This window comes from Microtus oregoni, unplaced genomic scaffold (genome assembly GCF_018167655.1).
Source record: "Microtus oregoni isolate MIOR12 unplaced genomic scaffold, Mior012 000022F_ref0000154, whole genome shotgun sequence".
NCBI classification, from domain to species: Eukaryota; Metazoa; Chordata; class Mammalia; order Rodentia; family Cricetidae; genus Microtus; species Microtus oregoni.
This window is the reverse complement of record NW_024543081.1, coordinates 6,012,166-6,034,406: the sequence shown is the minus strand read 5'-3', so window position 1 is coordinate 6,034,406 and position 22,241 is coordinate 6,012,166. Positions and strand designations below refer to the sequence as shown.

General features: G+C 50.2%; 1 protein-coding gene across 2 annotated transcripts in view; it reads left to right on the top strand.

The window, feature by feature from the left end:
* Positions 1-22,241, top strand: part of Tafa5 (TAFA chemokine like family member 5) — a 199,123-nt gene that overhangs the window by 69,861 nt on the left and 107,021 nt on the right. Inside the window, exon 1 of one of the 2 annotated variants that reach the window (XM_041672410.1) lies at positions 3,005-3,247. The exons of the other annotated variant lie outside the window; for it this stretch is intronic. Coding sequence (XP_041528344.1) covers positions 3,157-3,247 — 91 coding nt within the window. The 5' untranslated portion in view covers positions 3,005-3,156. Of the gene's footprint in view, positions 1-3,004; positions 3,248-22,241 lie in introns of those variants that run through there. 2 annotated transcript variants of the gene reach the window in all.

Here is a 22,241-nt window from a genome sequence, read left to right as displayed (position 1 = left end):
CCAACTCTGGCATTCCGGGTGCTATGGCTGGAGGAAGGGGCATTCCTCATAGCCCCCTTCTTCTTTTCTGCCCCCAGCACCAGGATTTCTCTGGCTTGCTAGCTCTGGATACTCATTCTCAGCACCGTCACGGTCTTACGACTCTTAAAGGGTCTTCTCCTCTGTGTCCGCTGCACTGGTCTGGTGTCCCCTCCTGAGGCTTCCTCTATTCAGCTGCTGGCTTAAGCTGAATGCCCCATGGGCTCCCCTGTCTGTACAGTGCACCTGCCTCTCTGGGTGCCAAGCATAGGCTGTTTCTCACCTGTGGTTTCTGTAAAGGGTACCAGCAACACTGCCTGCCAGCTCAGTAGGAGAGCTTGGCACCTGGGGGAGGATGCTTCAGGTCCTTAAAATTGGAGATACACCCATTCTATCCAGTGGGTATGAATTCATTGGTGGGCCATGCATTTCTTTAGGAACTTTCTTCTCTTTTTATAAATTCAGTTTACAGAAGTATCCTTCAAATGGTTAGTTCTTTTTAGGTAGTGATCCGTTTTCAGGATTTCAAATAATGTGTGCCTGATTGGGGACAGAGCAAAATGTCAGGAGTGGGGCCTTCTCTCCTGGTTGCTGTCTTTTGGGGGTCAAGTCTGTGTGTGATGAGCACCTGCCTGACTCTGAGCCCTCTGAGGTGGAGCTCACTGTTCCAGGTGCAGTGAGTAGGCCAGCGACCTTGGCGGAGGTCAGACTTCCTAAGATGGACTGGCAGGATCCTGAGGCTGCTGTGTGGATGGCTTTGCTGGAAGATGTATGGGAATATATAAATGGATGGGGTGGGGCAGTTATTTGATGGAGGGGCTGCAACGAACTGCACAAGAGAATGCCCAGTCTCTCCTACGGTAGATGCCCTATGGTAGATCCTGAATCGTTCAGTTACTTGGCTGGTGCAAGACTGGACCACCTCTTCAGGTTGGGGGTGGGGAGCTCTGACTGACTTCTGTCTCTCTCTCTCTCCTCGATGTCTTCTGGGGTGGGAGAGGGGTGTTGGCAGCCAGAGAGACAAATTACTTCCGAACAGCTCCTCCTCTGCTCAGATGTGGGCATAATAGAGTCTGGTCGCAGACAGCATCAAGTTTGGTGGCCTGGCAGCTTTACCTTTAGTGGTGCTGGTCACCCCGCTACTATAGGCCTCAATTTCCCCAAGTGCACCCTAATAAGTTTGATCTATCTGACCTCTAAGAGCCCTTCAGAACTGGCCTCTTTTCTTGCATGTCACTTACACACTTGTGCAGAGAGGGAGGACAGAGAGAGAGAAAGCTGCTTTTATGGGAAGCAGGTGAGCCCCAGACTTAAGACACACACACACACACACACACACACACACACACCGCTCCTGAACGACACACAGAAGACCAAGCACAGGTCCCTGGTTCCTATCCAAAGCCCTGAACTGGGCATTTGAAATTCTATTCAGACAAAAGTACTTTCAGGCCTACCGTGCTGGTGCTGGTGTTGTTAGCATGGAAGGAGCCTCTAAAAAAGATAGCACTGCCTCCAGCTCTGGGCCTCCAGACACAAATGCCTGCTCTTCCTTGCGGAAGAATGGAGGCGGCAGCAGGGTAATGCCTGCTAGCTTCTTCTGGGGTAGGCTGTGTGCATCCACTATGCCTGTGCTATTGGGTGTCCCGCAGCTGGCTGGAGGCGGGCACACAGGAGGCCTAGGATACAATGTGATGGGGAAGGGTGTGCTGTTTTCAAACCCCTCGGAACCGCCTACCGAGAGCAGCCTCCTCTAAACCTATCTAGTTGCTCGTCAGCCAGCCAGTCCTCCTTCTGGTTCTGCATTCTTCCGAAGACCTGGGGTAGAAACGGATTGGGGGCTGGGCTCGCTTCCCCTAGTCAACGGAGCCAACCCGGCCGCTCTGCAGTGAGGCCCCAACGCACCTAGGTGGAGCCCGACCCGCAGTTTTCAGCTGGACCAGCCCCACCTGACCCGCCGGCACGCCAGACGGGGGCGCTGCAGGGCGGCCGGGTCCCCGGGGTCCCCTCCGCGGCCCAGTGCGCATCGGCAGCTCGGCGGCCCGGGCGCTGCACAGACGGCGGCAGGCGCGGGCCAGAGTCCGAGGCAGCGCGGCCTGGCCGCCTGGGCCGACAGAGACCCACACCGCGCTCCCGTTCCCGCCGCAGCTCGCAAAGACGCCGAGCCGAGTGGCGGGCGCGCGCCACCAGCACCGGAGCAGCGGCGTCCCGCGGGCGGCGAGGCGCGCAGCGTCTCCGGCCCCACCTGTCGGCGCGGCCACCCTCAGCGTCGCCCCCGGCGTCCCCAGCCAGCGCGGGCGGCTCGTGGGAAGGCTGGGCCCGGCCTCGTCCCGGCTGCGGCGGCGGAGGCGCGCTCTCCCGGCTAGGCGCGGAGGCCGGCACCGTCCCGGGCGAGGGGACCGGCCCGGCAGCTCCCGGGCCGTGCAAGTTGGACTGCGGCGGACTCGGCCCGGCCGCGCGGGCCCCGGCGGCGGCGATGGTGCTGCAGCTCCGCAAGCGGTGCACAGCCCCGGCCCTGAGGCTGGCCCTGCGCGGCGGTGGCAGCGGCGGCGGAGCGGCCCCCTAAGCCCCCCGCCCGAGCAAGAGCGGGCAGCGGCGGCGGCGGAGCCTGAGAAGGCGGCGGCGGCAGAGCAGCGGAGGAAGGCGACTAGAATCTCTGGCGCGGGGCGACAGGCGATCAGCGCCGGGGCCGCGCCGGACCCCCAAGCCCGCCGGGCCGTTGCGCAATCCGCGGCCGGTCTGGGCCCTGCTGGCGGCGCGGCTCCGGGGGCGGCGGCGGGGCTGATTCATGGGGCCGCGGCGGCCAGTCCCCCGCGCCCGGGCCCCCGGCGCCCCGCAGCGCGCGATGGTGGCCGAGTGGCCGGAGTGGTGGCCGCCGCGGCCCGAGACTTTCTGCTAACCTCCCCGCCCCCGCCCGCCCCCTCCCCGGCGCCCTCCCTCGCGCCGTCCCCTCCCCCTGCCCAAAAGACACAGATCGCCTCCCGGAGTGGCGCCTCCAGTCGCGGCGGAGCGCGGCGTTGGCGGCGGATGGAGGGCGCGATCGGGCGGCCGCGGCGGCTGCACCCAGCGGGGCGCTGATGCGGCGCCTGGACCTTCGCTGCGCGACTTCGGGGGCGTCGGCCGAGTTGGCACTCCGCGATGCAGCTCCTGAAGGCGCTCTGGGCACTCGCAGGGGCCGCGCTCTGCTGCTTCCTGGTCCTGGTGATTCACGCGCAGTTCCTCAAAGAAGGTAATTGTTCCCGGCGCGCGCGGTCCCCCGCACTGCTCGCGGCGGCCCCTGCGCGTGATACTGCTTCCAGCACCTTCCACCACTGCCAGCGTGGTGGGCCGAGGCTCTGCGGGGCTGGAGTGACCAGTGGCGTGAGCCTCCCAGAGCCCAGCGCCGAATCTGCCGCCTCTCGGCGCCTCGGGACTCACGGGTGGCACGGGTTAGGCGCGAGCCCGGGCGTACTGGGGCCTGGCGAGCTCCGGTATAGTACCGGAGCCCGGGCTTATGCCCAGGCTGCAGTTGCCATCCCCTGCCCCGCAAGGCTCGGTGGCAGTTGCGCCTACCCGCATGCCATCGACCCTCGGTAGGTGGCACCAGCGCTCCACTTGGTAGCCTGGCTGAAGCCAGTGCTGAGCAGGCCAGGACTGAATGTATTGGGGGCTGGGGAAGCCAAGGTGTCAAGAGGGTGAGGCCAGCGAAACTGACATGACCCATGCTACTTTCCGTGCGGAGTTGGGTACCCATCAGGCTCAGGCTAGGTGGGCAAAATTCTTCATCACCGTAATGCCCAGGTCCGCGCAAGTTTTGGTTCCTTTGCCCTCCTGGTCCCCTCTAGATTGAAGAGTTGTCCCATCCACTTCTCGAGACTCTGTTGAGACTTATGTGGTACTCACATTGGACTTGTGATCTTATGGTCACAGTAGCCCTTTGGGAATCCCGCCTTTGAGTTAGTTGGTGTGCGCTGGCAGACAGCAAATGGTGGGCACTTTCGGAAACTGCCTGCCTGCCCTTTGATAGCACCTCTTGGTCTTGGTGCCTCTGGGCACAGCCTGCTAGGGCTGTTGTTGGTGTCCTTGTCCACAGGCTGTGCCTGAACTGGCTAGCACTCCCCAGGTGGGCAGGGAACACTGAGCCCTGGAAAGTGCTGGTACAGTTCCCAACTACTGTTCCTGAGGAGGTAGGACTTTCAACATTTGGCTGCTTCCCGGCCTAACAAGTGAGTACTTGGACACCGGGAGCCCCCTGGAACCTGGGAGGGCTTATGGCCTGCTCCATATTGTTCTCCCTTGATTTCAGGTGTTACTTTGGAGAAGCTAGCTAGGTTTTGCTGCAGGTAGTTGATCCTGCTCAGCTGGAACTCCCAGACCCTTCTTGGAGTTGGAGGCCCATCTTTCCTCAAGTTTAGGTGACTTACTTCATGAGTGGGTGGTCCTGCCACTGGCTGGGGTCCCCTGTTATTGAGTTAACTCTTTCCTGAAAATATGAGTCGTTTCCTTCAGCACCCCCTCACCACCAGAGAGCTGGGGCAGGGGGGACCACCTCATGGTATACCTCAGACTTCAAGTCATGGGGTCCTTATACTTTGAGACTTTGTTTGGGCCACAAGTTCTCTCCCAAAGCTTTCCACTCTTCTTTGTTGGTTAGGGCATTCATCTTAGGGAAGAGCATGGGTATTGAGGTTCCATGGCTCCTCTGAGTTTAATCTAGCCTACTAGAGTTACTATGTTGTAGTAAGCAGTAATTGCTTACTACAAAGAGATCCTGGTCATTTGAAGACGTGATCCAGTGAATGGGTCTATTCATTCTGTCTTGCCTGGTGGGGATGAACGAGTCACGGAGTCTTCTAAGCTACTAGATTCTGTCTTTTGGTCAAGAGGGAAGAGGTCACATGGGTAGGAGTAGCATTGATTGGCGCCTGTGTTCTGAAGTGGAGGGGGATGTCCCCCGAGGGGGTGGATTTGCAGGGCAGCCCTTTATAGAAGCCTGGGTATTGGATGCGGATAGACTTGATCATGTCGTGACAGACAGTAGGGTAAAAGAGGAGGTGGTACATACTGGCCATGGCTCATAGGACCCAACGGTACAGTGTCTTGGAGCTCGCTGTTGAGGAAAAGCCCAAGTGTTTACCCTGCCCTATGGGGCTTTGTGAGCTCTTGTTGTCCACCCTGAGTGTTTGCCTCTATGACCCTGCATCCCAGTTCCCTTTGCTGTTTCTTTCTGTCACAAAGGTCAGGGCTGGCATTCCTGTCCTTATTTGCATGGATTTATTTTTTATTTATTTATTTATTTTTTTGTCTCTGGCAACAGAAGCAGGAGCCTCAGGATAGGCCTTAGGGTTTGCAGTGAGAGGCTGGAGACTGTGGTTCCCAGGGGAGGCACAGGGCCCTTCTTGGAGAATTGGGCTGCAGACTGAAATCCGCTAGGGGAGAGAGAGCTAGGCAGCTTGGACAATTGTTACTTGTTGCCTGGGGATGGAGTGGGAAAGAGCTGTATAAATAGCCACTTCCATGAATTTGGGTCCCCTCCCCCTCCAGGGGTGAAGAATGAGGGGCCCAGGGAACCGTTTTTCCACACTTTCCCTTTTGTGTGGAGATACAGGCCACCCCGTGGCTAATCTATCCCATTCTGGCCGGCCTGTCTTGCAGCGATTGCACAGATGAATAGGGCTGTGAACCCAGAGAGAGGAGAATTGTGGTCCTAATTACAACCCTGGTTTGTCCAGTTTCTGTAAGAACAAGCCTTGCCCACCGTGCCTACTCAATGGAGGCAGGCAGAGGGCTGGGGGCTGGTGTGTGTACTAAAGCATGGGTTTCAGGCATCAGTAGGGTGCCCTAACTAGCCTCCTGAAGCATCATCCACCCTACTTGTTTGTGCACGCTGGTTTCTCAGCTAGAACAGGTCAGGGAAAGAGTGATGTGTTGGGAACCCTGCTTGGATCCAGCTGCTTCGTGGGAGCCGACAAGGGTGTGGGGTGAAAGGAGGAGGGGACAGGAGGCTGTGCCCACAGTTTCTTATTTATGTGGGACTCGGGACATAGAGTTAGGGTAACAGCTGGGTTTATAAACATTTTTGAACTCTTAGAAGCCCCTAGAGTAGGGCACAGCAACCCAATATCTGTTTTGGATATTTATCAGGCTAGGAAAACAGTACCAGTACAGAGAGACCTGCAGTGGTCCATAGTGATCCATGGATTTCTGGCCTTTTGGATCCAAACGAGACAGGGATTTGTCTGGAGGAGACATCCTATGTGTCTCCATTAGCTATGGATTTAAGGTTTAGCTCTCTGTCCTTGTAAATCCTTTTGATGGCTGGGGGGGTATTGCATTAACTGAGTATGCTATTCAAAAGCCTTTCTCGGGTTAATATTGAAAGCTTGTGGATGAGCCGAGTGCCTGTGTCCAGCTGCCCCAGCACAATGTCCCAGCATCTTAATTCCCAGGAACTTGGAGTCACCTCTCCCAGTGTTATCTTCCCCAGCGGCTCCGAGGGCTGACTGTTGATTGAGCAAATAGGATCCAACTTTAATTTATTTAGTTAGCTTACTACTTTGGAAGTCAAGCACATTCTGTGAGCCTGTGTGGCGTGGCCAGACTGAAAGGGACACACTTAAAACCCTGTGCAGGTATGCAGTGGTACTAGGTTGTGTCTCAGTAGAGAACACTAATTAGCACCATCCGTGCAAGCCCTCCAGCCATCCCAGAACACTTGTGCATCTGTGACATTGATCAGTTTATTTACTTTGTGTGTGTGTGTGCATGTGTGTATGCTCATATGTATGTGTATGAAGAGGCCAGAGGTCAACATTGGTTGAGCCCCAGGGACTCCCCCCCCCCCCTTTTCCTCTCCAGCTCTGGGATTACAGGCCACAATTCCAAACCTGGTTTTTTCATTTGATTTATTTGTTTGTTTATTTATTTTATGGTTTCTGAGGATCAAACTCAGGCTCTCGCACTCACAAGGCAAGCACTTTACCAACGACCCTATTGTGGACCAGCTTCTAAAAAAAATTGACATAGAATTTGAACAGCATAACACAGTTACTGGCACTAAGAAATCATTAAAGTTTTTCACTGAAGGGGCTGGAGAGATTTTTTGCTGTTAAATGCACTGGTTGCTCTTGCAAAGAGCCTGGGATCTGTAATTCCAGTTCCAGAGGATCTGATGCCCTCTTGTGACCTCCACGGGACCAGGCACACCACATGACCACATGGCAAACAGGCATACATTCAGGCTTAACATTCGTGTGTGTGTGTGTGTGTGTGTGTGTGTGTATTTCCTGTTATAAATACCTGTTTCCCTGCACAGCCTGTGGCAGTGGGTGGGGACTGGTGGGGCCCACTGGTATTGAGTAGGGGCCTGAGGCTGTTAGAACAACCTTGCTGTTCTTGGTAGAGGCTGAGCTGTGTTTGGCCCTTGCGTGGATCCTATAAGGTAATGAAGGGATGAAGCCTGAATGTTTCAGGAAAGGTTTTTTGTTGTTTTTTGTTTTTTGTTTTTTCCAAACCTGTCTTCCTATGTTCCCACAGCTGACCTGGATCTTATACCTCCCCTCCATGGTTCAGGGTTGCATGCAGAGGGGAACCCCAGGGCTCCCCAGTGCTTCCTTCTCCATTCTTAGGATGTAGAGCTCTGTAAGGATATGTTATAGGACAGGGCTTGTGCCTTCCCAGTGCCCGAAGGCTGCTTTTCCCCTTGGTATTGGAAAGCCAGGCCCAGTCCTTGACTCTGGTGAACTGGCTGCTTGTTTGGCCCAGGTGGTATGTGTATATGTGGTACTAATATCTGTGTATACAGGGTGTCAGAGTGAGTGGCCTTAGGATGTCCACCGCTGACCTCTTAATAAGTAAGGTGTTTGTGTTTATGCATATGGTTATATCTTAATTAAATACCAAGATGTTTGTACAGTTGTAATTTGCATAAGCATATAAATTTATGAACATGTATTATGAACTTGATTAAAAATACAGCTGTGGAATGAGGGTGATGGTGGGGGCCGTTCCCTCTCACTGCTTATACCCAAGTGGAGCCATTGGTACCGTGTGAAAGCCTGTGGCTTCCTATGGCTTGAGCATACATGAAATACTCACTGTGACTCACAGAACTGCAAGTCGGCCTGTGGGACACCGATGCCAGCTAGCATTCTGTTTATTAAGTCAGGTCTGCCTGTTATGATCTCTCTCTTCCATCTGCAGGCCCCGTCCTGCCTATGTTGCCACCCCTCCCCCAAAGTCTTCTCTCTTCCTTTCACTTGGATATCATGTGCAGCTTAACTCACCCTTGTCCATGAGGCATGGCACTGCACCACCTGACTACACACAAGCACTACACACACCTCATGCATACAAACCAAGTACACACAACACTTATGCACGGCATATGCATACCGTAATCCATCTAATGTACTGTAGTGATATTTTGTTTATGTTTTAACAACTAAAGCTAGCCTGAAGATAAGAGTGCAGAGGTAAGCTACTAGAGGCGAGGATGTGGTAGCACACATCTTTAATCCCAGGACTCTGGAGACAGAGGCAGAGGGACTCTGTTAGTACAAGGCCACCCTGGGCTACACAAGGTTGACTGTGTCTAAAAAGAGAAACAGAGATCATACAGAGGTGGTCCCAGCACTTGAGATCCCACGCCTTTAACTAGTGAGGTGGAGTCAGGAGTGCTATGGCTGGGCGGAGAGAGAGATAATGTAAGACTGAAGGAGACAGGAGCTCGAGGCGATCTGAGGCTTGCTGAAGACAGTTGCCGTCTGAGCAGGATCGCCCCTTCGCTGAGCATCGGTTGAGGTAAAAAGTCTCTCTAGTGGCTGGTCACACTGCTTCTCTGATCTTTCAGTTTTCACCCCCTAATATCTGGCTCAGGATTTTATAACTAAGAGCAATTAGAATTCGTGCTACAATGTACCACATAAACATTCTGTATACATGCATTTTGTTCTATCACATGACATATATACATGTATATCTCATTTTAACACCATATGTACTCACAATACCCACATACAACATATATATTCATGCCATATAACTACACTACCTACAAATACATGTCAAACACATTCATACACTGTAGACCATGTAAGCACAGCACAAGTAAAGCTAACACACACCATATATACATGTAACCCACATGTACATATGACACATTGACACCTCATACATATATAATTCATATAGCTATGTGATATATGACACCTCATGCACACATACCCCACATATATTTGTCACATACATATATATGTAGCCTACATGTACGTATATTAATATGTCTTGCATGTACATCTCACATCTATAAATAACATATTAATACCTTATACACATGTAATACCCCACCCATACAAACCACATACATAGAACATATACATACACAATATACTACATAAGCACAACACATAAACACTGAGCATACACCACATGTGACATGTATATATCATACATACTGAATATGCATGCATAACATATACAAGCATATCACATTCCTCATGTACATACATATATTATGTATGTTGCCTTGTACACATACAGATACAGTGGAAACACATGTATGAATATTTCACATTTACATACATGCTGAACTTCACACATACATGGTAGCACCATACTCTGGGTATACTACACAGATTCCATGCAAACAACATCTATACATACTTCCCACAGACAGAATACATAAAAATATACACTATAGATACATCCATGTAAAACACATACATACCATGTGATACACACACTACTCTACTACATACTTCACAGATACATGCCAATTCCATTCACTGTCAACACAAACATGTGCCACACACTTATACCTTACACAAGCATGTCACGTGAAAACATACCATACACATATCTCACACAAACCCACACCACACAAACACATTCTACACACACATCCCACATAGACATAGGCCACACATACACACATACACATACATCCCACACAAACCCACACCACGCATACAAAGAAATTCTGTACACACATCCCACACAGATATAGGCCACACACACACACACACACACACACACACACCCCAAATAAACACACACCACACTTGCAGACCCCACGTGCTTTCCCTCCAGTCTTCTCATCTGGAAGAAGAATGGTGGAAAATGGACCCATCCAAGGCCTGTTCTCTGCTGTTGCTGTCCGTCCTGCACCTGGCACCTAGCAGCCAGGTCTTCCCAGAACAGTCTGCATACCACAGAGGCTAGGCTTTGTCCATAGGAATGGCAGACAGTGTATTTTGCAGATGAAGAGACAAGTGTGGCCTAGTGAAAACAAAGGGCGGACTTTGGATTCCTGAGGCTAAAACAGGAGGTCAGTAGAAGACAAACTCAGTGGTCACTGGGAAGCCTGGCAGACAAGTGGTACTTGAAGTGGAATAACCCAGGCCCTTTTAGGAAAGCAGAGTCTCAGCCAAGCAACCATGACACAATGGTCCTGGCTCCACTGTTCCTTCCACCTGGGTCCCTTTCGCTCCTGCCTTGTTCAAGTTGGATGAATGCTGGAGCATCCACGGAAAGGCCTGGCTCTGTCCTCTTAGCATCGTGAATGGCTGGCTGCATCCTGTATCCTCCCTGGTCTTGTGGGGGAGAGGGAAGGGCAAGGGTGTCCTTTGAGAGTGGCAGGTTTCTACAATCTCATCTGTAGGGAGGGGATTCCTATGAAGAAAGTGAAACCTTGTGACCAGTATGAGGGACAGGTGATCCGGAATGGCTACACAGGTTCACTTCCACACTGGTCCACTTCAGAATTGGGGCCAAACCTGGGGTCTAGGTCACACAGAGGAGCGAGAACGGATGTGAGCATTGGCCTATGGGGGACACCTTGTTCTTAAGCTCATTACTTTGGATCTTTTGGAGGGTTCATTTAGCGATTTGTGTGATGGAAACCACAGACCTCTTCCAGGTGGTTGGTGACCGGGTTACTAATTGTCAAGATGACAACAAGGGCCACATCCATATGGGTGGTGCTGCAAAGGTCATGCAGTGTAGGTGGGGAGGAAGGTTAGTCACTTGCGCTTGGCATCGGCTGACCTATGGTTGCCCCACTCCCCAGCCGAACCTTGTTCTAAGTTCAAGGGTAGATCCTGTCTGGAAACTCACCGTGCCTCCATGGAGATGACAAAACCTGAAACACTGTCACCTTCTTCAGGGAAGGACAAGCAAATATTGGCAGTCTGGAGGAAATGGTGTCCCTCAGGAAGGCCTGACTTTTATGGATGGTGCCTGCATCCTGCTCAACTCCTGGTTGTTAGTCCTGGCACCATTGGATGCATTCTTAAAGCCCCATCTAGATGCTGCTGTACACAGCTGCAACCTTCACAGTGCCCAAGAGATCTTAGGCCTTTTCTTCAGCAAACAGCCAATTTATTGAAACAGTGTAGCACGAAGTGGGGGCCAGACCCACCATACACATCCCGAGCCCCATCTCCAGGAATATGAGTTCACTGCCACAGGCAAGCTCCAAAGTCCCCATCTTTTGGAGAAAGTTTACCGGTGGGTCAGATCAGGCCGGCTACTCTAGAGTAGCCGTGTGACTGTGCACGTGACTGATTGCATGCGATACTTAGTGCGACTGTAAGGACAGAGGAGACCTTGGAGCAGTGATGTCCCTGTCACTTTCAGCTCCCTGCTGATTTGTTTTCTGCTCCCACGGACAGGGCACATGCAGACATGGGTCTAGACTAGGTAATAGGACCCAACTTTCAAACTAGTCCAGTCTGCCCACGTGAAGATGACCACAGGCAGGTCCTTGAGGAGATGCACCAACTGTGTGCTGCTAGTTTTATGTCACCTTGTCACAGGCTAGTCATTTGAGAAGAGGGAGCCTCAGTTGAGGAAATGCTCCTACTAGATTGGCCTGTGGGCATGATTGTAGTGCATCTTCCTGCTTGGTGATTGATGTAGGAGGGCCTAGCTTATGTAGGCAGTGCTATTCCTGGGCTGGTGGTCCTTGGTGATATAAAAAGACAGGCTGAGCAAGCCACAAGGGGGCAAGCCTGTAAGCAGCGCTCCTATGGCCTTGGCAATCAGCTCCTGCCTCCAGGTTCCTACCTTGCTTGAGTTCCGGCTCAGACTTTCCTCAGTGACAGACCATGACCTTAGAGTTATAGATGAAGTAAACCCTTTCCTTCCTAAGTTGTTATAACCGTGCTGTTTTATCATAGCAATAGAAACTATAACAAATATGGAAATTGGTACCAGGAGTAGGGTATTGCTGTGATGGGCCTGGCTGTCTTTTGGAGAGAATTATAGGAGGATTTTAGCCTGGAAAAGTGATTGAGTTCTCAGTGCTTCATGAGAAGCTGTAGGAGCTTGGACGATGATGTTGAGGACAGTGCAGGTGATGGAAGTCTGACTTTTAAAGTTTCAGGAGGAAGCAAAGACTCTCCCAGGGCTATTTGTGTGGTATTTTGAATTAAGAATTTGTGGTTCTGGTCATTTGGGGCTGGAGAATCAGCTTGTATCTAAGAAGAGACCAACATCATTGAGGTGGAACCTTCTGAGAAGTGATTCCTCAGAGTTAGCACGTAGAGGTTATGGTCCAGAGGTGACCACAGCCACACCTCATGCTGAGAGCCAAACTTGCAATGTGTAAGAGTCTCCCAGAGGGGACTGGTTTTGAAGAGGCTATAGTGAGCTCAGAGTGAGGCTTGACACTATGAGAAGTCAAGACAGGCCGTTAGCGCATGCGAAGCCTTCATTGCGGTGGGAGCCCCAGGACTGAGTCATGAAGAGAAGTGGAGGCTTGGTACCAAGTGGAAGAGTGAGTTCCTGAAGAGAGGCCAGGAATGGCTGCTGTTGAAGGCATCCTAGTTGCAGAGCCCCTGGTGGTTTTGGAGATACCATGTTTTGGAGGTACCATGGGATGACTGCCAAGGACAATGGGAGCCTTGGATTTGAGCCATTCGGGCCCAGGGGAAAAGCAATGTAGGCTGTAAAGGACAGAATTGGAAAAGTGACTTAAGTACCATGGAAGAGCCCAGAAGATAGTTAGCACTGAACCTTTCACACTATTGACCTTTGGTTTTCTCTGATTTGATTGTGCCCTGATTCTTCCCTCTAAGAGTAAGAAAGTAAGTAACTTATTTTTGTTCTTACAGAAGCCCTTACTCTAGAGATTTTGGAATTTTAGAGAAATTTTGGATGTTTTAGACAAACTTTGAGTTTTGAAAGAGACTGGGCATTTTAAAGAGATTGAACTTTTAAAGTATTTGAATGATTAAAGCTTCTCGGACTTGTAGAAGTTGCAATGTTTTACACTACGATCATATGAATATTGAGATCTTATGTTTTAACAGTGTTTGTGTGTCCACTTGACGAGGGGTCAACTGTGCTGACTAGTTTATGTTAACATGACAAAAGCTAGAGTCATTTTGAAAGAGAGAACTTTCCTTGAGAAAATGCTCCCACCAGATTGGCCTGTGGGTAAGCCTGTTGGTGCAACTTCTTGATTGATGATTGACGTGGGAGGCTCCACTCACTGTGAGCAGTGCCATCCCTGGGCTGGTGGTCCTACGTACTAAAAGAAAGTAGCCCGAGCAAGCCAGTAAGCAGCATCCCTCCATGGCTCTGTTTCAGTTCTTGCCTCTGATTTCCTGCGCTGGCGTCCCTTAATGATGGAGTGTGACCTGAGAGGTATAGGATGAAACAAACCTTTTCCTACCCATGTTGTTGGTTATGGTTTTGAAGAGGCTCTAGAGAGCTCAGAGTGAGGCTTGACACCATGAGAAGCCAGGACAGGCCCTTAGCACAGCAATAGAAGTCCACACTAAGACCAGCAGTGTCTCGTGCCTTCACTGTTCGCCCGCTCTCCTGATGTTTCTCTTGCTCCGTCTTGTGTGTTCTTCTCTTTGTTGTGTGTAATTCTTCAGAGAATGTAGAGGCTAAGGTTGTCAAGGAACAGCCTCTGTTGACAAGGGGCTCCCACCCCACCCCCAGTTCAGATCAGCTAATTTCCTTTGTGGGTGGCCTCTGTTGAAGGTCTAAATGGTCTTAGATATCTGGTCTTGCTCTTAGGAACTACCAGTTGGCTATTCCAGGAGAGTACATAGGGGTCTTCACCTGTCTTACACCCTCTGTGTAGACAGAGGACCCATTAGGCCCTGATTTCTCATTCATCTCCTGGACTCTGGTACAGCAGGGATGACTGATAGGCCATCCAGGTGTGGCCTCAATGCTTTCACTGTAGGCCTCAGGACAGTGGCGACTGTTGACTTAACCTAAGCTGGGCATTGTGGGCTCAAGGTCCATAGCATGGAGCCCGATCCGGTCTGGATGTGAATGATGTCAGCAAGAGTGGCCTTCCTTTTGGGGCCTCTCTGTATAGTCAGATAGCAAATGTGCTTCTGGGATGCCCTCACACCTATGGCATTTGTGTTTATGCTTTAACAGACTGGTCTGGTTGTCATGGTTCTCTGGAGCCAGGATGGATGGATGCAGGGAAGGTGGAATCATCTCTGCAGTGACAGAGAGGCAAGGCATAGTTCTGGGGGTGCTGAGCATGCACATGTGTCTGGCAGGTAACCAAAATGATAGCTCTTAGCTGTCACCTTGTCTAGTCCTCAGCCCACCTTCAAGAGACTATTTCTGCCCTTGAGGAAACTCTAGGACAGAGGCACGGAATGTTGGCCACAGCTCCAGAGCTGTGAACTTGAAGCCCAGGCAAGGGCCAGGTAACTATGCCAGGGCCCTTTCTAGACCTGCTTCTAGTGAGGAAGACCTTGAGGGACGCTGCATGGCTGGAATGTGCCTGCAAGACACAGGGCCCATCAGAAGTTTCAAGACATAAAATAAGAGGCCACCCACAAAGGAAATTAGACTCTTTGACCATCCCCTAGGTGGGCCTCAAGTTGAGTCATTGTGGGCTGTGGGAGATTGATCTCTGGTGCTGAGGCTGGCTTCTGGATTAATGGTCTCTGGCTCTGACATCAGGGACCAGAAGAGGGAACAATGCTATCTTCCTCTATGCTGCCCCCTAGCCATTCCTCTGTGTGTCCTTGTCCCATCTCAGGCAACACAGGGCCTGGTAAGTCTAGAAGCTCTAAATTGGGGCAAATAAGCTGCCCTCTAGGACAAGGCCCAGCAAAAGCCTCAGGAGACCGTAGGCAGACCTGTCCCCGGGATCGTCCTGCATGGAGCTTGCTAGGCCCATGTGATCCTTCCAGGTATATTTAGAAGAGGTCGTACGGCCTTTAAAACAAACACTTTTCAAAGCCAGCTCCTGCCTCAGAAAAGGCAGATTTTATTAGCCAGTTCCCTCCTTTCTCAGGAGCACAGAGGCAGTGAAGCGGGCCCTCCGATCCGCCTCACTGATACAGCCTGAGCCCTTCTTATAAATAGCCCCACCTTCACAGAGACATGGACTGCATCCTCAGACCTCCTGTCCCCAGGGAACATCTGCACAGTGACAGTTCGTGTTCCTTCTGCCTGTTGCCGTGGGAACAGCCTTAATAGGTATGCCAGACTCGTTTTACTGTGCAAGTCTTGAGTGCTTACTGTATGCAGGCTCTGAATGTGTGTTGGGGGAAGGCAATGAGGGTCTCTGGCTAGGGTTCCCTGGGATACATGTGGAAGATGGAACAGGAGCAGAATTTGTGTACTCTGAAATCAGGATGCCTTGAGGGATCAGCGACTGGTTGGTCCTCAAACAGGTGAATCCAGGAACTCAGCGTCCCTTTGGCTGGTTAAAATGTTCACAGATAACATTGGGGATACAATAGATGTTTCTAAAATCCAAAAGAAGCCCTTGTATAGACGCCCCCTCTCCTACTGCCATCAAATGTACACACAGATAACACTCGTGCAGACACAGCGCTGGAAGAGACACATAAAGCCAGAAGCAGTGTCTGGGGACATGCTGCAGAGAGCACTGTCCCTTGGAACCTGTGGGGAAAGCGTGTCTCACATGTGGGAGAAGCCCACACCTTGATCTCTCAGATCAGGCCTTATGTAACCAAGGCAAAAGTGGCTTGTTTTACACAAGGGGTTTATGGGAAATTGTGGGCTCGTTTCAAGAAACAATGGAAGCATACACAAGTAATGGAGGGATCCTAAGTTCCAGGAGCTACAGCCTGCCCCTGTGTATGGGGGTATATGTGTATGCATGTATATGTGGTATATATTTCTATATATGTGTATGTGGTGTGTGTATGTGTGTTTTATGTGTGGTGTGTGTAAGGTATGTGTGGTGTATATGTGTACATGTATATTTGGTGTACTATGTGTGTGTTGTATAGGTATGTGTGATGTATGTGTTGGTATGTCTATGATATGTGTATGGTGTGTGTGTGAGGTGGATGTGCGTGTGTATGTGGGGTGTGTATGTGTGTGGTATATGTGTGGTGTGTGTGATGTATGGCGTGTATGTGTGGTGTGTGATGTATGGTGTGTATGTGTAGTGTGTTGGGGAAATGTATGTGATGTGTGTGTTGTGGCATATATGTGTGTTGTGTTTGACTTGTGTGAGGGGATATCTGTGTGATGTGTGAGTATGTGTGGTGTGTATGTGGTGGATATGAAGTGTGTGTATGTGATGTATGTGGTGTGCATGTGTGGTGAGGGGGGATATGTGTGTGAGAGATATGTGATGTGTGTTTGTATATGTGGCAGGAGGGACGTGTACGTGCTAATGTATGTGTGGTGTGTATGTATGCATATGTGTGGTGTGCCTGTTGGGTGTGTGTATGTTTGTGCTGTGCTCTGTGTTCTGTATGTGCTTGTGTGTGTGCTCTGAGCAGGATGGCTCATGAGTCAGGTCAGGGCCTGGTTCATCTCCTCTTCTGTACCTCCTGGAAGTCCTGACAAGGCAGATGCTTTATCTTCATGAAGATGAAGGTATGACGTCCTGATACAGAGGTGGGACCCCACAGGAGTGACCTCTTGATGTGGGGCTTCAGGCAGACTGTTGTTCCCATCATGTGGGGTTGGTATGGGAAATCCAGAAAATCCCAACATCCCTTGGCACACAAATGCAGCCTCCTCTCAAATCAAGGGCACATACTGTTGTTAGCCTGAAAGAGGGTTTTACATGGGATGCGGATGGCATTTTTCATTTTAATGGCATGAGTTTACTTTTATGGCTGCCTTCTATTTATGGAATGGCGCTGGCTCTATTTACAGGGTGATGGAAAGTGTCTTTTTCATAGGAAAGTGATGCATGGACGTGGTGAAGTCCCTGGTCACGGGGTGGGTGGGACTCGTTGGAAGAACATGTTTATTTGGCACCCATGCTCAGAATGGACTGACCCAAGGTGGGCAGACCCAGGGAGCCATGGTTTAACGTGGTAGACAGCAGGTCTTTGGCTGTAGGCAGTAGGTACTCTGGAAGTTTTGAATAGGTATGTGGAGGGCAACATGGACCAGGCCTTGAGGAGGCTTGCTCCAGCCTTTGCAAATGCACAGGATGAACTGATGTACCATGGAAGGCTAATGGATAAGGGCTCTACAAGCATCTTCTGGAATGGAAAGGTGGGCTTGTCCTAATGTGGTGACAAATGGTCACAGGCTGGGAAGATTGAAAGACTAGTTGACCCTCTTGCAGGTTGGAGGTCAGCCATCTGAAATACAAGTTTCAGCAGAGTGGGGTTGGAGGTCAGACATCTGAACCAAAGCATCAGCAGAGCGGGCCCTTCTAGGGGATCCAGGGCAAAGCCGTTGTAGGCCTTTCCTGGCTTTTCTTTGCCGCCAGCAGCCACACATACATCTTCCTCGCTCCTGGCTGCATTTCTGCAGTCTCTGTCCTTTATTTCAATGGCAAGGGCATCAGTTAAGGCTCTTAGGACCCATTCACTCTCTGTTGGTCTCATCTCTAGATCCTCTACTGTATTACAAAGAGGGCTGGCTCGGTGGACACATCTCTGAGGCCACTCTTCAGCCCACCGAGTGGGAACATGAAGGAACTGTGCCTGTAGCTCTAGCCTCAGTCAGCTCTGGGGTCCTAGTAACGTGGGTGGCCACTTTTCACCATGGGATATTCAAGACTATCATGTGAGGCCGGGAGGGGACTGCCACCTGCATGTGACAGCTCATCCGTAGTGTCCTCTAAATCTGATCCTGCCCTTGGCTCCCCTGCCATTTTCTTGCCACCAATGAGGTCATTTCTGTATCCCCTGGACCTGTTAAATAGACTAACTATTCTATTCATGGGCCCAGGACAGTGCCTCTGGGAGCCCAGGAGCCCATGTTCATTTGGAAGCTTGTTTTTTCCCCGTTTCTTGTTTTCTTTTTATTTTTCAAATCAAATTGCAAAAAAGCAGCCTGACATTTGTATCCTGCTTCCCCACAGGCATTTCTGATTACAATTGGACGAGACTGTGGCCAATTTAGGAGTTACTTGGTGTGTTATTAAAAATGTGTTTCTAATGCTTATTCTCTTTATTTGTGATTTATTCTTCATTCATTAATTCTCATTAATTGAAAGTGAGATAGTTCTCTTTTCCATTAAGCCAGCAGCCTGGCAGCGAGAACTAAGCATTTGGTTGTGTGGGTTATTTTCCATTATCTCAGTAAAGTCTGTGAGTGGGGAAGGAGGAGGGAGCCCCTGCAGTTCAAGGTGAATTTTCCAGGGCGACTGCAGCCATCTGTCAGGGCTCTGGTGGTGTCTGGGGTTCCGAGTTGGGACAGTCCTACTCCGGTCTACCCTTCCTAGTCATAAGCCTCCATCCCTCTTTTCTGCTTCTCTTAGTTTTCTTTCTGGTTCTTATGATTAAAATACTCTTAAAAAAGCAATTTAAGGAGGAAGAGGTTTATCTAACCTCTAATTCCTTGTTACAGTCCAAAGTCGGTAGGAAGCCGTGATGTTTGCATGCTGATACTCAGCGCCCTCCCTAGCCTTACATAGCCCGAGATCATCAAGCCTAGGGAATAGTGCTGCCTATAGTGAATGGGTCTTCTCATGTCAATTAATATCTTTAAGATAATAAGTCACGGAATTAATGAGAGGCTCTTCCCCTCCCCCCAGGGGATTCTAGATGTGTCAAGTTGACAGTTAAAACTCCCTCCTACAGCTGCATTTGACCTCCAGGGTTCACAGAGGGGTGGGAGACTGGGTTGAAGAGTGAAAACCATCACTCAGTGTGGACTCTGGTAGCCAGTGTTGTGATCTTGAACTGTTATCGGGGGATACAGGCAATGGAGTAGCCAGTCCATCATGATACTTAGTGCTGGGTTCCGAGCCTAAGGGTCCTCAGAGCTGGCTAGAGTGGCAGGAATGGTAGACAGGAGGATGGCTCCATCTGCAGCTGTGGGGATGATGTCCCTGTAAAACCTAGGCAGAAATGACAAGTAATATAAAGGCAGTGGGTGCAGAGCATGTTCATAACCAGTGTTCATGGAACTCTCAGTCCCCCTCTCCCTGAGCGATCTCCTAGCTAGAGTCCAGCCTGAGTGTCTGATTCACATCACTGGTGGCTCTGTAGTATATAACTGGTATTTTTGGATCCTGTGTGTGCTTCTGAAAGGTTATTTCCTTTTCTTGTCTTATTGCGTTGGTTGAATCTTTCAGAATGACTATGAGAAGCCACTAGGTTATGAAGAAAGGGGTGGTTGCCCCTCGGGCAGTGCCTGCATCTTATAAGATCCAATCCTTGCTGAATAGCATTCTATGAAGTACCCACCACCACCACCATAACACCTTTGAGCTGTCAGGATCAGTTCTTTTGACTCTGCTAGTCTGTAAGCATCACAATGGGCCATGTTATCTAAGGGTCTCTCTCTGTAAGATTTTCTGTTCCTGGCCCACATTGGCTACTGCTTTAGTTGATTTTGGTATTATTTTTCATGTATATCCAATATTCTTTTTAATAGCCATTGTTTCCTGGGAGGCCCATTGAAAATGACAGAAAACAAAAGCCTGCCTGCATGATGCTAGACCTGCACTGTGCTCTTCCTGCTTATAGAGCAATGCATATATCCTCCCATGCTGCAAATGGTGTATGAGGCCAGAGAGCTGCACAAAACTGATCCATCCTAGAGTATAGCCCAGGCTCAGGGAATGAATTTTCTAGCAAACCCTAGCTGGCCTCTTGGTGTCTGTTTTACCAAGTGATGAAAGTTGGTTTGAGAGTTGAGGAACAGAGAGGACCTTGGGGTACATACATGTAAGGAATCCCCTTGGTATGCTCTCAGCATTAATTACAACAGCATGTGTGAGCTGGCACATACGTGATTCCGTGTATATGCACATGCCTTTGGATGCTGTGCCCATGGAGGAGAGTCAGGGCCCCACTTCCTAGCTAGCAGTTGCTGTGCTAAGGACTGGTTGTGATGTGAAGGTGGACTTGTCCCAACACCACACACACACACACACACACACACGCACGCACGCACGCACACCAAGGCTAGTGCTCTTGGATATTCTGCTATCCTGATGGATCAGCTGTCCTTTCCCAGCATCTAGCCTTTGTATACATGTTATGGCATCCACAGGCCTTCGGAGAGAGCAGTAGGATGGATGGATGGATATAAAGATGCTGGGACTTCATAGTCTTTGTCTTTCCATTATCTGCCTCAGGAATGACAAAAGAAGGATGGGCAAGTGCTTGGTTGGATACGTGGAGGATGAATGGATAGATTTGTGGATGGAGAGATGAATGGCTGAATGAATGGGCAGGCAGAAGATGGATGAATGGGTCAGTAAATGAATGGATGAGTAGAAGGATGAATGAACTGATGTATGCATGCATGGCTAGATGGATTGTTGAATGAATATGAAGATGTTTAGATGGGTGGGTTGATGGATGTAAAGATGAGTGCATGGGTGGGTGAGTGAATAAGTGGATGGATGGATGGATGGATGGATGGATATGGAATGGACAGGTTGATGTGAGGACGAATGGGTGCATGAAGCCCTCAGTGCAGAGCTGTGGCTGCCATGCTCCCATATGCTCTCTTGCTTCTGAGAGCTGAGAGATAGTTCACAGATGTAATGGAGTTTCTCCCCACCTCCACGTTTGCCTTTCATCTGCCCAGAACAGCCCTTTTGACTCTCCTACCCCATGAGTTGTATGTAGGTCATATCATCTAAGGGTCTCTGTAAGACTTTTTGTTACTGGTCTACACTGGTAAGCATGGCTCCCATTGGATGACTCTGGGAATCAGCATTTCTACAAGTCCCATGGGCCTTATGAGTCCTGAGTTGCTTTGGAGTTACTCTGAGCATGACTGAGACTTTGTCTAGCTCAGTGCCTTGCAGCCCTCAAGGCCCAGCAGTGGCTTCCCAGGGTGGTACACCCACAGGGCCTGGAGAAGCTCTGCTACCTTGACTCTGACCTCAGGAGCACCTTATACCTTTCTTCCCTCCATCCCCTGAGTGGATGCCAGTCTCAGCCCATGAACCCACTAGAGTGGTCCAGAAGCAGATGTGTCTGCTAGTAGTGGCCAGACTGTCCTTGTCACCTTGGAGACATCTAAAGAAGTCAACCTGCATGTTAGATAGGTTGGCACACACAGCCAGCTGCTGGCAGAGTCTTACCAAGCACCCTTCTGGATTCAGCTTAGTCTTAACCGGCCCTATATAAAGATACAGTGTCCCAGGGATCACGCAGAGCTCCAGGGGCTGCAGGGACCAGACAGGGATTGCCAAGACTGGAAGGGCAAGTGCTGAAGCCACAGCAAAGGAGCCACGAATGACAGTATTAGGCAGCAGCCCAGTGTGAAGTCTGGGAGCAGGGCTGCTCAGTGCCCGTTCTGTGGGGGACGAGGCTCCTCTGGGGGCTGGTTCCCCCCAGCCTTGGCGGTCCCCACATGCTGTTTAATTAGAGCCTACACAGGGCCACGCTAACTTTAATGTGCTCTAAATCCTTTCAGAATTGAGATTTTTTTTCTTGACTAAGGCTGAGTTGCAAGCTGAATAAATTAAAATTCTCTTACATGAGATCTTGTAGCCTTATTAAGTGGCGGGATTATGCAAAAAAATCGTTAAGTATGATAATGCATCTTTGGGCGTGATTTGTAGCAGGACATTCATTATCTCTCATTCGGCTCTGTTTAAGCTCTGTTACAGGGGAATTAGTGGTATTACTGTTTAAATCTTAACTTTTGTGTTGTGCAGGCATGTTCCAAAGCTTTGAAACGTAGCTGAAAGTCGTGCCTGGATCTCACAGGTTTAAAGAGAGTGAGCGGGAGGGTTTTCAAAGCTGAGATCATCTGGAGAAATCATTCCTGCCGTACCAGGAGTTTCCAGCTAATTAAAAATACGTTGCTTTCCTGAGAGTTCGACAGATGGAGTTGTA